Here is a 15,422-nt window from a genome sequence, read left to right on the forward strand (position 1 = left end):
TCAACTACAAGGAGTAATCAACACTACTAGCAACCCACACGTACTAATCTGAGGTTTTGAGACAAAGATCGGATACAAGAGATGAACTAGGGTTTGAGAGGAGATTGTGTTGGTGAAGATGTTGATGTTGATTGACCCCCTCTCGATGAGAGGATCGTTGGTGATGACGATGGCTTCGATTTCCCCCTCCGGGAGGGAAGTTTCCCCGGCAGAACAGCTCCGCCGGAGCCCTGGATTGCTTCTGCCCAGGTTCCGCCTCGAGACGGCGGCGCTTCGTCCCGAAAGCTTCCTTATGATTTTTTTTCAGGTCAAAACCCTCCATATAGCAGAAGATGGGCACAGAGACCTCACAATGTTGTGTGAATACATGAACAACATTGTGTCCCTAATGAGCCTCTATTAGACTAGCTCGTTGATCATAGTTGTTGATGGTTTCCTGACATAGACATGATTTGTCATTTGATAATGGTATCACATCATTAGGAGAATGATGTGATGGACAAGACCCAACCGTAAGCTTAGCATAAGATCGCATCACTTTGTTTATTTGTTATAGCTTTCTTCATGTCAAGTATCTGTTCATTCGACCATGAGATCATGCTACTCCTGTATACCAGAGGAATGTCGTATGTGCTATCAAATGTCACTATGTAACTGGGCGATGATAAAGGTGCTCTACATGTATCTCCGATGGTCTCTATTGGGTTGCATGGATCAAGACTGGGATTTGTCACTCCATATGATGGAGAGATATCTCTGGGCCCACTCGGTAATACAATATCACATGAAGCTTCAGGTGACTAATGAGTTTAGTCACGGGATCTTGTATTACGGAAATGAGTAAAGAGACTTGTCGTTACGAGATTGAACTAGGTATGGAGATGCCGACCATCGAATCTCGGGCAAGTAACATATCACCGGACAAAGGGAATTGCATACGGGATTACCCGAATCCTCGACATCGTGGTTCAACTGATAAAGATCTTTGTTGAATATGTGGGAACCAATATGGGCATCCAGGTCTCGCTATTTGTTATTGAACAGAGAGGAGTCTCAGTCATGTTGATACGTCTCCAACGTATCTATAATTTATGAAGTATTCATGCCATGTTTATAACAATTTTCTATGGTTTTGGTATGATTTGAATGAAACTAACCCGGACTGACAACGTTTTTAGCAGAACCGTCGTGTTGTCATTTTTTTGCATAAATGAAAGTTCTCGGAATGGGATGAAAATTTACGGTGATTTTTTATGGACCAGGAGAGACCCACAGAGCACCGGAGCTGGGCCAGGAGAGAGCTGAGGGAGCCACAAGCCTGGGAGGCGCGCCCCCTAGGGAGCACCCCCCGAGCTTATGGGCCCCTTGGGCACCCCCCCTGGCGTGAGACTGACGCCAAAAATTTCTATAAATACCCAAAACCCCGAAAAGAACCCTAGATGAGAAGTTCCGCCGCCGCAAGCCTCTGTCCACGAAAACTCAATCGAGACCCTATTCTGGCACCCTGTCGGAGGGGAAATCATCGCCGGAGGCCATCTTCATCATCCTGGTGGCCACCATGATGAGGAGGGAGTAGTTCACCCTCGAGGCTGAGGGTATGTACTAGTAGCTATGTATTTGATCTCTCTCTCTCTCTTGTGTTCTTGATTTGGCATGATATTGATGTACCACGAGTTTTGTTAATATAGTTTGATCATATGATTTTTCTCCCTCTCTATCTTATTGTGATGAATTGAGTTTTACCTTTGAGGCTTCACTATTATCGGATTGAATACTTTTACGGATTTGAGAACACTTGATGTATGTCTTGCATATGAATACCCGTGGTGAGAATGGGGTATTCTATTGATTCACTTGACGAATGTTTTGGCACTCAACTCGTGGATTCCCGAGGTGACATTGTGGTAATCTATGCATAGGGGTTGATGCACGTTTTCGTCCTTATTTCTCCGGTAGAAATCTTCGAGCACTCTTTGAAGTTCTTTGTGTTAATCTAAAGTTGTTTGATACATATCGTATAATCAACTCACGGATACTTGTGGTGACATTGGAGTATCTAGGTGACATTAGAGTTGGTTAATGTGTATCATATGGTGTTATTTTAGTACGAACTCTAGGGTTGTTTGTGACACTTATAGGAATAACTCAATGGATTGATCGGAAAGGATAACTTTGAGGTGGTTTCGTACCATACAAATAATTTCGTATTATGTTGTCTGCTAGACAGTGGCAGACCTAGACAAGAAATGCTGGAGAGGCAAAAGGCAAATACAGCAATCTCTAAGGGGGGGCAAAGACTAAACTTTTTCCTAATTAAGCACCTTCAATTTTTTCCAGATATTTTGTCAAGGTTGGGGGGCATGGCCCTTGCAGGGATACATGTAGCTCCTCCAGTGCCGCTAGATAAGAACTTTGGAGTGACTCTTTGTTGCACTTTGAGGGATTGTTATATGATTCAATTATCTTAGCACTGTTAACAGATTGCACTAGCAAAATAATGAACCCTAGGCCTTGGTTCTAAGCATTCCAATACCATTTTTCTCCATTTTACCAATTGCTACCTTGCTGTTTTTTATTTTTAGATTATAAAAACCTATATATATACTATCCATACTACACTTGTATCACCATCCCTTCGCCGAACTAGTGCACCATACAATTTTCCGTTGTATTAGGTGTGTTGGTGACACAAGAGATATCTTGTATTTGATTGCAGCGTTGTTTGAGAGAGACCCCTACGCCTCCCATGGATTGATAAATCTTAGGTCGTCCACTTGAGGAAAAATTGCTACTATCCTACAAAACTCTGGCTTGGAGGCCCCACACGAGTCTACAACAATAAAGTTGTGTAGTAGACATCAAGCTCTTTTTTGACGTTGTTGCCGGGGAGGTGAGTGCTTGAAGGTATATCTTTAGATCTTGCAATTGAACCTTTTAGTTTCTCGTTGGGCCACGCTACGCGTCCGCCGGTCGATGTTTAGATTTTATCCGTCGCCTCGACGGCCGTTGGATGCCCAAACTGATAGCCGTCCGATCTAGTGTCCGCGCCCCGCATGCACACTCGTTATTTCCCGCAACAACCGCTCTGTTGCAGAAACAACACTATTGCCCCCGGCCCCGACAGAGTTGCGCCTCGCGCTGCGCCGCCGCAATCCATCGCAAAATCAGCCCCTGATACGTCTCCAACGTATCTATAATTTTTTATTGTTCCATGCTATTATATTACCCCTTTTGGATGTTTATGGGCTTTATTTTACATATTTATATCATTTTTGGAACTAACCTACTAACCGGAGGCCCAGCTCGTATTGCTGTTTTTTTTGCCTATTTCAGTATTTCGAAGAAAAGGAATATCAAACGAAGTCCAAACGGAATGAAACCTTCGGGAGCGTGATTTTTGGAACGAACGTGATCCAGAGGACTTGGAGTGCAAGTCAAGAAGCAATCGAGGCGGCCAGGAGATAGGAGGGCGCGCCCACCCCTCCTGGGCCCCTCGAGCGGCCACCGACGTACTTCTTCCTCCTATATATACCTATGTACCCCCAAAAACATCCAGGGAGCCAACGAAAAACAATTTCCACCGCCGTAACCTTTTGTATCCGCGAGATCCCATCTTGGAGCCTTCGCCGGCACTCTGCCGGAGGGGGAATCGACCACGGAGGGCTTCTACATCAACACCATAGCCCCTCCGATGAGTTGTGAGTACTTTACCACAGACCTTCGGGTCCATAGTTATTATCTAGATGGCTTCTTCTCTCTTTTTGGATCTCATTACCATGTTCTCCCCCTCTCTTGTGGGGATCTATTTGATGTAACTCTTTTTGCGGTGTGTTTGTCGAGATCCGATGAATTGTGGGTTTATGATCAAGTTTATCTATGAGAAATATTTGAATCTCCTCTGAATTCTTTTATCTATGATTGAGTTATCTTTGCAAGTCTCTTCGAATTATCAGTTTGGTTTGGCCTACTAGATTGATCTTTCTTGCCATGGGAGAAGTGCTTAGCATTGGGTTCAATCTTGCGGTGTCCTTACCCAGTGACAGAAAGGGTTGCAAGGCACGTATTGTATTGTTGCCATCGAGGATAAAAAGATGGGGTTTATATCATATTGCTTGAGTTTATCCCTCTACATCATGTCATCTTTCTTAATGCGTCACTCTGTTCTTATGAACTTAATACTCTAGATGCATGCTGGATAGCGGTCGATGTGTGGAGTAATAGTAGTAGATGCAGGCAGGAGTCGGTCTACTTGTCGCGGACGTGATGCCTATATACATGATCATGCCTAGATAATCTCCTAATTATTCGCTTTTCTATCAATTGCTCGACAGTAATTTGTTCACCCACCGTAATACTTATGTTATCTTGAGAGAAGCCACTAGTGAAACCTATGGCCCCCGGGTCTATCTTTTATCATATAAGCTTTCAATCTACTTTTATTTGCATCTTTACTTTTCCTATCTATATTATAAAATACCAAAAATATATTTATCTTATCATACTATCTCTATCAGATCTCACTTTCGCAAGTGGCCATGAAGGGATTGACAACCCCTTTATTGCGTTGGTTGCGAGTTCTTTGTTTGTTTGTATAGGTGCGTGGGACTTTTGACGAGCCTCCTACTGGATTGATACCTTGATTCTCAAAAATTGAGGGAAATACTTGCGCTACTATTGCTGCATCACCCTTTCCTCTTCAAGGAAAACCAACGCAAGCTCAAGACGTAGCAAGAAGGATTTCTGGCGCCATTGCCGGGGAGGCCTTCGCTCAAGTCAAGACATACCAAGTACCCATCACAAACTCATATCCCTCGCATTTACATTATTTGCCATTTGTCTCTCGTTTTCCTCTCCCCCACTTCACCCTTGCCGTTTTATTCGCCTTCTCTTTCCCAATCTTCTCCTCTCTTTTTTGCTTGCCTTTTTCTGTTTGCTTGTGTGCCTGTTTGTCCTTATGGCTTTGCCTAAGAGTACCGACCTCCTTCTTAGAAGGTTGGAAGAGATTGAATCAAATGTTAGAAGCTTTACGACTTTGCAATTTGAGCATAATAAGTTCTTCAGAAAAGAGCTTAAAGAACAAAAAGGTTTTTTGGGGTTTATGAATAAGGAGCTCGATGATATGAATAAAGAATTTTATGGTGTGAACTCTCAAATTACCCGGCTTGAGAAGGATATAGCCCAAATTTCTGATAAGCAAGCTACCTTAGTCAATAAGATGGCTGCCAAACCAGAAAAGTTACATGAAAATAATGATGAAGATCTTAAAGTTATTGATGTGTCCCCTATTAGAACTTTGTTTTGCAATATGGATCTTGATAATAATGGGACTGGAGATGAGTCAACTTTAGTTAGAAGGCGTCCCAATAATTCGGAGTTTTTAGATCTTGATGCTAAATTTGGTAAAAGTGGGACTGGAGAGGTCATGACTTTAAATAGTATTGAACCCACTATCTCGGATTTCAAGGAATTTGATTATGATAATTGTTCTTTAGAAGGTTGTATTTCCTTGTTGCAATTCGTTGTTAATTCTCCTCATGCCTATAATCAAAATAAAGCTTTTACCAAACATATCGTTGATGCCTTAATGCAATCTTATGATGAAAAACTTAATTTGGAAGTTTCTATAACTAGAAAACTTAATGATGAGTGGGAACCTACTATAAAGATTAGAATTAAAGATCATGAGTGTTTTTCTTTGTGTGATTTGGGTGCTAGTGTTTCCACGATTCCGAAAACTTTATGTGATATTCTAGGTTTCCATGATCTTGATGATTGCTCTTTAAATTTGCACCTTGCGGATTCCACCATTAAAAAGACAATGGGAAGGATCAATGATGTTCTCATTGTTGCAAATAAAAATTTGGTGCCCGTAGATTTTATCGTTCTTGATATAGATTGCAATCTTTCTTGCCCTATTATTCTTGGTAGACCTTTCCTTAGAACGATTGGTGCGATTATTGATATGAAGGAAGGGAATATTAGATTCCAATTTCCATTAAGTAAAGGCATGGAGAACTTTCCAAGAAATAAAGTTAAATTACCTTATGAATCTATCATGCGGGCTACTTATGAATTTAGTGCCAAAGATGGCACTACTTAGATCTATCTTCGCTTTTATGCCTAGCTAGGGGCGTTAAACGATAGCGCTAGTTGGGAGGCAACCCAATTTTATTTGTGTTTTTTGTTTTTGTTCCTGTTTAGTAATAAATTTTGCATCTACCTTCTGTTTAGATGTGTTTTTATGTTTTAATTAGTGTTTGTGCCAAGTAGAACCTATAGGATAACCCATGGTGATAGTTGATTTGATTCTGCTGAAAAACAGAAACTTTGCGCGCACGAAATTAGTTTTGTTAAATCACAGAAACGTGCTTTTGCGTTGATTCTTTTTGCTTCTGATCAATAGACAAATTTTCCAGGACTTCCTATTTTGGTAGGATTTTTAGAGTTCCAGAAGTTTGCGTTAGTTACAGATTGCTACAGACTGTTCTGTTTTTGACAGATTCTGTTTTTCGTGTGTTGTTTGCTTATTTTGATGCATCTATGGCTAGTATTAAGTGGTATGAACCATAGAGAACTTGGAATACAGTAGGTTTAACACCAAAATAAATAAAGAATGAGTTCATTACAGTACCTTATGTGGTGGTTTTGTTTTCTTTCACTAACGGAGCTTATGAGATTTCCTGTTGAGTTTTGTGTTGTGAAGTTTTCAAGTTTTGGGTAAAGATTTGATGGACTATGGAATAAGGAGTGGAAAAAGCCTAAGCTTGGGGATGCCCATGGCACCCCAAGATATTCAATAATAGCCAAAAGCCTAAGCTTGGGGATGCCCCGGGAAGGCATCCCCTCTTTCGTCTTCGTTCATTGGTAACTTTACTTGGAGCTATATTTTTATTCGCCACATGATATGTGTTTTGCTTGGAGCGTCGTGTATTATATTAGTATTTGATTTTTAGTTTACCACAATCATCCTTGTTGTACACACCTTTTGGGAGAAGCCCACTTGATTAGAATTTATTAGAATACTCTATGTGCTTCACTTATATCTTTTGAGCTTGATAGTTTTTGCTCTAGTGCTTCACTTATATCTTTTAGAGCACGGCGGTGGCTTAATTTTGTAGAAATTGCTAGTCTCTCATGCTTCACTTATATTATTTTGAGAGTCTTTTAGAACAGCATTGTATTTGCTATGGTTACAAATTGGTCCTAGAATGGTAGGCATCCAAGTTGGGTATAATAAAAACTATCATAGGAAGTGAATTGGATGCTATGATCAATTTGATACTTGATAATTGTTTTGAGATATGGAGGTAGTGATATTAAAGTCATGCTAGTTGGGTGATTATGAATTTAAAGAATGCTTGTGTTGAAGTTAGCAAATCCCGTAGCATGCACGTATGGTTAAAGTTGTGTAACAAATTTGAAACATGAAGTGTACCTGGCTTGTGCATCCTTATGAGTGGCGGTCGGGGACGAGCGATGGTCTTTTCCTACCAATCTATCCCTCTAGGAGCATGCGCGTAGTGCTTGATTTTTGATGACTTCTAAATTTTTGCAATAAGTATATGAGTTCTTTTGACTAATGTTGAGTCCATGGATTATACGCACTTTTACCTTTCCACCATTGCTAGCCTCTTCGGTACCGTGCATTGCCCTTTCTCACCTTGAGAGTTGGTGCAAACTTCGCCGGTGCATCCAAACCCCGTGATGCGATACACTCTATCACACATAAACCTCCTTATATCTTCCTCAAAACAGCCACCATACCTACCTATTATGGCATTTCCATAGCCATTCCGAGATATATTGCCATGCAACTTTCCACCGTTCCGTTCATCATCATGACATTCATTACTTTTGTCATATTGGCATTGCATGATCATGTAGTTGACATCGTATTTGTGGCAAAGCCACCATGCATAACTTTTCATACATGTCACTCTTGAATCATTGCACCATCCCGGTACACCGCCGGAGGCATTCATATAGAGTCATATCTTGTTCTAGTTTCGAGTTGTAATTCATGTGTTGTAATCAATAGAAGTGTGATGATCATCATTATTAGAACATTGTGCCCAAAGAAAAAAAGAAAAAAAAAGAAAGGCCAAAGAAAAAAAAAGAAAAAAGAAGAAAAAAAAGAAAAAGGGACAATGTTACTATCTCTTTTTCTACACTTGTGCTTCAAAGTAGCACCTTGTTCTTCATGTAGTGAGTCTCAGCACCATGTTTTTCATATAGTGAGTCTCATATGTTGTCACTTTCATATACTTGTGGGAATTTTTCATTATAGAACTTGGCTTGTGTATTCCTACGATGGGCTTCCTCAAATGCCCTACGTCTTCGTGAGCAAGCAAGTTGGATGCACACCCACTAGTTTTCCTTTGTTGAGCTTTCATTCATAGCTCTAGTGCATCCGTTGCATGGCAATCCCTCTCCTCATGTTGACATCAATTGATGGGCATCTCCATAGTCCGTTGATTATCCTCGTCAATGTGAGACTTTCTCCTTTTTTGTCTTCTCCACACAATCCCCATCATCATATTCTATTCCACCCATAGTGCTATATCCATGGCTCACGCTCATGTATTGCGTGAAGGTTGAAAAAGTTTGAGATTATTTAAGTACGAAACAATTGTTTGGCTTGTCATCGGGGGTGTAGAATTTGGGAACATCTTTGTGTGACGAAAATGAAGCATAGCCTAACTATATGATTTTGTAGGGATGAACTTTCTTTAGCCATGTTATTTTGAGAAGACATGATTGCTTTGATTAGTATGCTTGAAGTGTTACTATTTCTTTTATCAATATGAACTTTTATTTTGAATCATTTGGATCTGAATATTCATGCCACAATAAAGAAAATTACATTGAGAATTATGCTAGGTAGCATTCCACATCAAAAATTCTGTTTTTATCATTTACCTACTCGAGGACGAGCAGGAATTAAGCTTGGGGATGCTTGATACGTCTCCAACGTATCTATAATTTTTGATTGTTCCATGCTATTATATTACCCCTTTTGGATGTTTATGGGCTTTATTTTACATATTTATATCATTTTTGGGACTAACCTACTAACCGGAGGCCCAGCCCGTATTGCTATTTTTTTCCTATTTCAGTATTTCGAAGAAAAGGAATATCAAACGGAGTCCAAACGGAATGAAACCTTCGGGAGCGTGATTTTTGGAACGAACGTGATCCAGAGGACTTGGAGTGCAAGTTAAGAAGCAATCGAGGCGGCCAGGAGATAGGAGGGCGCGCCCCCCTGTCTCCTGGGCCCCTCGAGCGGCCACCGACATACTTCTTCCTCCTATATATACCTACGTACCCCGAAAACATCCAGGGAGCCAACGAAAACAATTTCCACTGCCGTAACCTTCTGTATCCGTGAGATCCCATCTTGGAGCCTTCGCCGGCGCTCTGCCGGAGGGGGAATCGACCACGGAGGGCTTCTACATCAACACCATAGCCGCTCCGATGAGTTGTGAGTAGTTTACCACAGACCTTCGGGTCCATAGTTATTAGCTAGATGGCTTCTTCTCTCTTTTTGGATCTCAATACCATGTTCTCCCCCTCTCTTGTGGAGATCTATTTGATGTAACTCTTTTTGCGGTGTGTTTGTCGAGATCCGATGAATTGTGGGTTAATGATCAAGTTTATCTATGAGAAATATTTGAATCTCCTCTGAATTCTTTTATGTATGATTGAGTTATCTTTGCAAGTCTCTTCGAATTATCAGTTTGGTTTGGCCTACTAGATTGATCTTTCTTGCCATGGGAGAAGTGCTTAGCTTTGGGTTCAATCTTGCGGTGTCCTTACCCAGTGACAGAAAGGGTTGCAAGGCACGTATTGTATTGTTGCCATCGAGGATAAAAAGACGGGGTTTATATCATATTGCTTGAGTTTATCCCTCTACATCATGTCATCTTTCTTAATGCGTTACTCTGTTCTTATGAACTTAATACTCTAGATGCATGCTGGATAGCGGTCGATGTGTGGAGTAATAGTAGTAGATGCAGGCAGGAGTCGGTCTACTTTTCGCGGACGTGATGCCTATATACATGATCATGCCTAGATAATCTCATAATTATTCGCTTTTCTATCAATTGCTCGACAGTAATTTGTTCACCCACCGTAATACTTATGCTATCTTGAGAGAAGCCACTAGTGAAACCTATGGCCCCCGGTCTATCTTTTATCATATAAGCTTTCAATCTACTTTTATTTGCATCTTTACTTTTCCTATCTATATTATAAAATACCAAAAATATATTTATCTTATCATACTATCTCTATCAGCTCTCACTTTGGCAAGTGGCCGTAAAGGGATTGACAACCCCTTTATTGTGTTGGTTGCGAGTTCTTTGTTTGTCTGTGTAGGTGCGTGGGACTTTTGAGGAGCCTCCTACTGGATTGATACCTTGGTTCTCAAAAACTGAGGGAAATACTTACACTACTATTGTTGCATCACCCTTTCCTCTTCAAGGAAAACCAACGCAAGCTCAAGACGTAGCACCCGCCGCCGGCGTGCAGGAACTAAATTGAAGTTTCTGCAAGACTATGGTGCACCATGGTTGGATCTGACGCAAATCCAGCTCACCGAGGAGGCCTACTTCGAGAACAGCCGCGGCCTCTACTCCAGCATGACGGCAATGAGCTCCCATGCAGGGCTCTCCTTTGACGATTTTTGCCTCGTACGCTCTAACATTGTGTGCTCCTCCAACGCTTTTTGCAACCAGGGCTATGTTTCTAAAGCAAGACCCATGTTGCAAAAAAAACTTCGCTGCCGAACTATTTTTCTGAAACAAGACCTGTATTGCAGAAATTTTCTAAAACTAGACCCTGTTGCTGAAAAAAACTTCACCACCGAACCGTTTTTTATTTCTGAACAAGATCTTTGTTGCAGAAACCACTGATCTCTGAATCGTACCTGCTTGAGTCGTCGCCGGCCACCGCCAATCCCGAGCAAGTCGTCGTCGCCACCGCGGTGGATAAGGCCTGGTGGCACAACGCCTTGCGCCGCCGCGCCCGTCCGCCGGCTCCCAAATCCAGTGCTCGCCCTCTAATCCAGACGAGCCCCGAACCCCTGCCCCCCTACTGTTACCCAGTTGCAGGAATGACTGTCTTGAAACAACAGGTGAGTTGCAGAAAAACAGACGCGGCTTCGGCGAACGCGGGGACGCTGTCAACCGTCTGATCAACACACGATCAAACGGCCACGGAGCCGGCGGACGGGCGCGCGCGATCGCCCGGTAGAAGGTAAGCTTTACCTTTCTTGTTTTATCACTAGTTTGGTTTATAAAAGAAAAATAAAAAATATGGAACTGAGGTTGCCTCATATGCTTCGGCTTTTTAATATCTTCGTGAAATGATGGAAAGGAAAATTGTGCCCAATTGTTAGAAGAAGAATTCAATAAAATGTTTGGCATAAAATCTTTGAATGGTGAGCATAATTGCAATGTTGTTGTTATGAACTCTATGAATATCCAAAATACTAATGATGATTGCACTAGTCATGACAAAAATGTTTCTTATAAGCATGTCAATTTTTATGGAGTGCATAAAATTTGTGAAGACATGCCTTATAGAGATGATAGATTTTGTAAGAAGCATAAACAAGATAAAAGCAATTGGTGTTTTAAAGTGATAGATGAATTTGCTACAAAATTACGCTTTGTTCATCCCATCACTTGTGAATTTTGCAATAGGATTGGTCATCTTAATTTCCAATGCAAATTTTTTCATGATCGAATCGTGTCCAAATATTATAATGACTTGATCACCCTTAAACTTTATAATGAATTTTGATTATTTTTGGGGTGTGAAGAATATTTATGTGCATTTTAATTTATTGGACCAAGAACTTTGTTTGATATGATGCACTTTTGGTTGTAGGATTATAAAGTTTGATTGATATGATGCACTTTTGGTTGTAGAAATCTGAAAATATTGCTTTACATGTTGAGTTTGATGTTCAAATGCGGCTGTATATTAGCTGTACATTGGTTGTACATAGCCGCGCATCCGGTTTTACATCTTCACATATGCACCATCTATTGGATTTGGAGTTCTACATCATAAATCTGTTGGAGGCGACTAGCAAAAATGTCTGTGCGTTACAATGGGAGGAAAATAATGACGTCAGGTGCAAGTACATGTGTTATGTGCAAGCACAATGTCCCATAATGTCGGATCAGTATGAACCACATGCTAATTATTTCATCCATCAAACTTCTAAAAAATGCAAAATTCAGACCTTTATCTACTACCTCTACAAAAGCACGAGAGGGCGGAGAACCAATTCATCTCATCCATCCAATTAAAGAATCTAACGATCCAAATCATCGGAATGTTTAGCATCAAATCACGGTTAGCTCAGCCCACTAATCCCACGATCCACCCCTGTCATCCGTCCCCCCGGCTCGAAGAAAAAAAAAACCCACGAGAGCACCACGCTCTCCCGTCGGTTGCTCATATCCTCCTCCCGCATGACCTCTCGCCCCCTCCTCCTCCTCCTCCCGCCTCCTGCCTCTCCCTCCTCCGCTCCCTCCCGCTCCGCCTCCGCCTTGCCATTCCCCGCCCCCGCCTCCCCACCCTCCTCTCCCTCGCCCTCCCCGGCAAAAACGGCAACGACGGCGGCGGTGGCAACAACAGCGGCGGCGGCGGGGATGACGAAACAGGGGACGGCGGCGGCGAGTGGGGCGGCCACCGGGGGGATGCGCTGTTCGTGCTGCCGCAGGCGGGGAGGAAGCTCTCCAGCCTGCCGGCGGACCTCGCCGTGGCCGTGGAGGGCGGCCGCGTCACGGGCGACATCGTGCGGCGCTTCGCGGAGATGGAGCGCTCGCCGCTGCTCCGTTGGCTGCTGGGCTTCAGATGGTTCAGGGAGCGCCTCCTCGCCGACGACCTCTTCCTCGCCAAGCTCGCCATGGAGATGGGCGTCGGCATGATCGCCAAGGTCCGTGGGATCGACATGGATGAATCATGAATGCTTTCAATCATAAGGTCCTCCCGGCGCCTCACACTTGCCGCCGTGCCATCTCTCCATCCAGAGTGCCCCGACGCTCCCTCCCACCATTCCTTCCCCCGCGGCAGTGTCACCATGGACCACGGAGCAAAGTCTCGACCGCGGCGGCGCTGTCGGGTTGAGGAGGGAGGATCAAGAAGGGGGGTGGAGCTGTGGCGACGGCCACACGGAAGGAGCCGGGAGCATGCCAGAGCGGCACTCAGTTTGCTCAGGTGCCGCTGTGCAGTCGTATCTACGAGCAGGTATATTTGGAATTGGAGGAAACATATCCTGATTACTCTCTGGTTTTATCTACTTTGGCTCGTTTACTTGCTTCAACTCATGGCGTTCTCATCCATGGAGCCTGCGGCCGGGTGGGGAGCTCCTCGCAAGTTGTGGCGACGGCTGAAATAAATTGCGCTCGTTCATGTGGTCGACAGTGAGGAAAAAGCACATGTTTTTTTGGTTGAGGTTGCTCTGCACTTGTTCGTAGCAATACCAAACAACGGTAGAAACTTCATTTGTTTGTCAGGCTTGTTTGTGGTCTTTCTGCTGAACTTCATTTGTAGATATTGCACAAAAGCATGATGACGACTACGAGCCCGCCCCGTCACCGCCGCGCCTCTGCTGCTTCCGCAGTGCACCGCTATTCTTACACCTGCAGCCTTCACGGCCTGCCTCTACCGCTCCCGCCAGCACCCCGTCGCGGCTGTCGTCGCCGGAGAGACACCCACCGCCGGCACAGGCGCATGAGCCATCGCCGCCGGAGATAAGTCAGAGACCCGGAGCCCCCATCCTGGTATTGGACCTTCCAATTCAAGGCACCTTCCACCTAATACTGGAGTAAGTGGTATGGCACTCTCTCTCCTTTCCGGATGGGCCGATGGATAAGATGCATTTTTGTCCCCTCTTTGAATTGAGTACAAGCATGTATCTGAACTTTTACCCCCTTCTCTTCTGTGGATGGGCACGATGTGGTGCAGGTTCCACAGATTCAGGAAAAGCAGGGCTGAATGGAATCCAACGGAACTAATGTTGCAGCTATAGCATCCGATATTTAGCGATACATGTTTAATTCGGTGATAACAGGTATAACATCCCATATTGTTTCACTTGCATGGTTCTGTTCCATTGATGTTGTAGCTGGTACTTGCCAGTCTCTATGGAGTATAGGTACGAGTGGAGTAAGTGAGAAGAGTACATTATTGTAGGTTGCATGTACTTGTTGTAGTTACCTAAACCATGCAAAAATGGACAGATTTTTCAACATATGAAGCTGTTATTAGCTAACATCTCTTCTTTTTTCTCATTTAGTTGCATTACTGGAAGGTGGGTCAGGGCGCAGTGTTGAATCATCTTGATTGGCCCGAGAGAAATGAGGACCCTGCGACAGGCAACCTTTTGCTTACTAACCTCGCAAATATTTGAAGCGTAAGTCTCTAACTACGAAAATGATCTCAAAACCTTTCATGTGACATTGCACCTATGATATGGAGAGTATGACAAATTATACAAAAAGAAAATCTAATTTATGGTAAGAGAATTACATGTAGTACTTAATATTTATTGCCCGTATGAAGCAAAGTGTCTACAACCTTTATAACTACAACAGTTTAACTTTGATACTCGGCAATAGGTATGCCGAGCTTTGCGGTTTGCCACTTCCTGAAGTAAGTAGAAATAGGAGTTCCAGTTTCTTGATTTTCAGGAAACTGAGGAGGAGCGTTTGAGTAAAGAGGAGAGGAATGGTTGGGAAGCAAATAAGAGGAAAAGGAGAGGAAAAGCAGGAGGATGAACTGCTAAAATATAGCTATGATCATGAGTATATTATAAATATCATTTTAGTTTGTTGTCTTTTTTATTGATTTTTCTTTGTGATAATAATTGAGAAATAAAGAAGAATTATGGCATGTCAAATATTACCATACTACCAGATATTTTTTATTATATTTAGTCATTTCCATTTTGGGTAGACATGTGTTATGTTTCTTAACATTTTTTCTTCTTGATCTCGACTTACTTTGGACATGCAAAGTGAGGACTTGGATGTCTGTACACTCTAATTTGGCTCTGAAGTTTCAATTTGGATATTTGTCTCTTCTAGGTGACTTGTAATGCAAATTCTCTATAAATACATTCATGGAGCTAGGTGAAAACTAAGGGGACTTATAGCATGGCTACGGAAAAAGCTAATAAGTGATCACTAGGCAGTAGCACCATATGTTACATATAACTGGGTCAAGCTTTCATCTTATTTGGTGCCTCCTTCATGTGTCCATGTGTCCATGTATGGATGAAAAACTATGTAAATATTTGACAACTATTTTGATAATTATTTGATGTCAAGTGAGACGTGAAGCTTACTAGTTGAAGAAAGTGCAATATTCAGACGCCGGATGCAGACATTAACATCTCTTTACTC

The 15,422-nt window shown here is 42.6% G+C and overlaps 1 protein-coding gene across 1 annotated transcript; it reads left to right on the forward strand.

Annotated features, from left to right (window-relative positions):
• Window positions 1-12,346: 12,346 nt before the first annotated feature.
• LOC123120680 (protein RETICULATA-RELATED 4, chloroplastic) lies at window positions 12,347-14,944 on the forward strand. Its single transcript, XM_044540669.1, has 5 exons — window positions 12,347-12,952; window positions 13,047-13,508; window positions 13,570-13,850; window positions 13,984-14,089; window positions 14,315-14,944. The coding sequence occupies exons 1-2, from the start codon at window positions 12,347-12,349 to the stop codon at window positions 13,293-13,295; spliced, it is 855 nt and encodes a 284-aa protein (XP_044396604.1). The 3' UTR covers window positions 13,296-13,508; window positions 13,570-13,850; window positions 13,984-14,089; window positions 14,315-14,944.
• The last annotated feature ends 478 nt before the right edge of the window (window positions 14,945-15,422 follow it).

This window comes from Triticum aestivum, chromosome 5D (assembly GCF_018294505.1).
Source record: "Triticum aestivum cultivar Chinese Spring chromosome 5D, IWGSC CS RefSeq v2.1, whole genome shotgun sequence".
In the NCBI taxonomy this organism is placed as follows: domain Eukaryota; kingdom Viridiplantae; phylum Streptophyta; class Magnoliopsida; order Poales; family Poaceae; genus Triticum; species Triticum aestivum.

What these genes read in the sequence shown, in the direction of transcription:
- LOC123120680 (XM_044540669.1), top strand. Translation starts at nt 12,347, where the DNA reads ATGTTTAGCATCAAATCACGGTTAGCTCAGCCCACTAATCCCACGATC. An exon ending in GCGTCGGCATGATCGCCAAG is followed by an intron (nt 12,953 to 13,046) that starts GTCCGTGGGATC and finishes CTCTCCATCCAG; the next exon opens with AGTGCCCCGACGCTCCCTCC.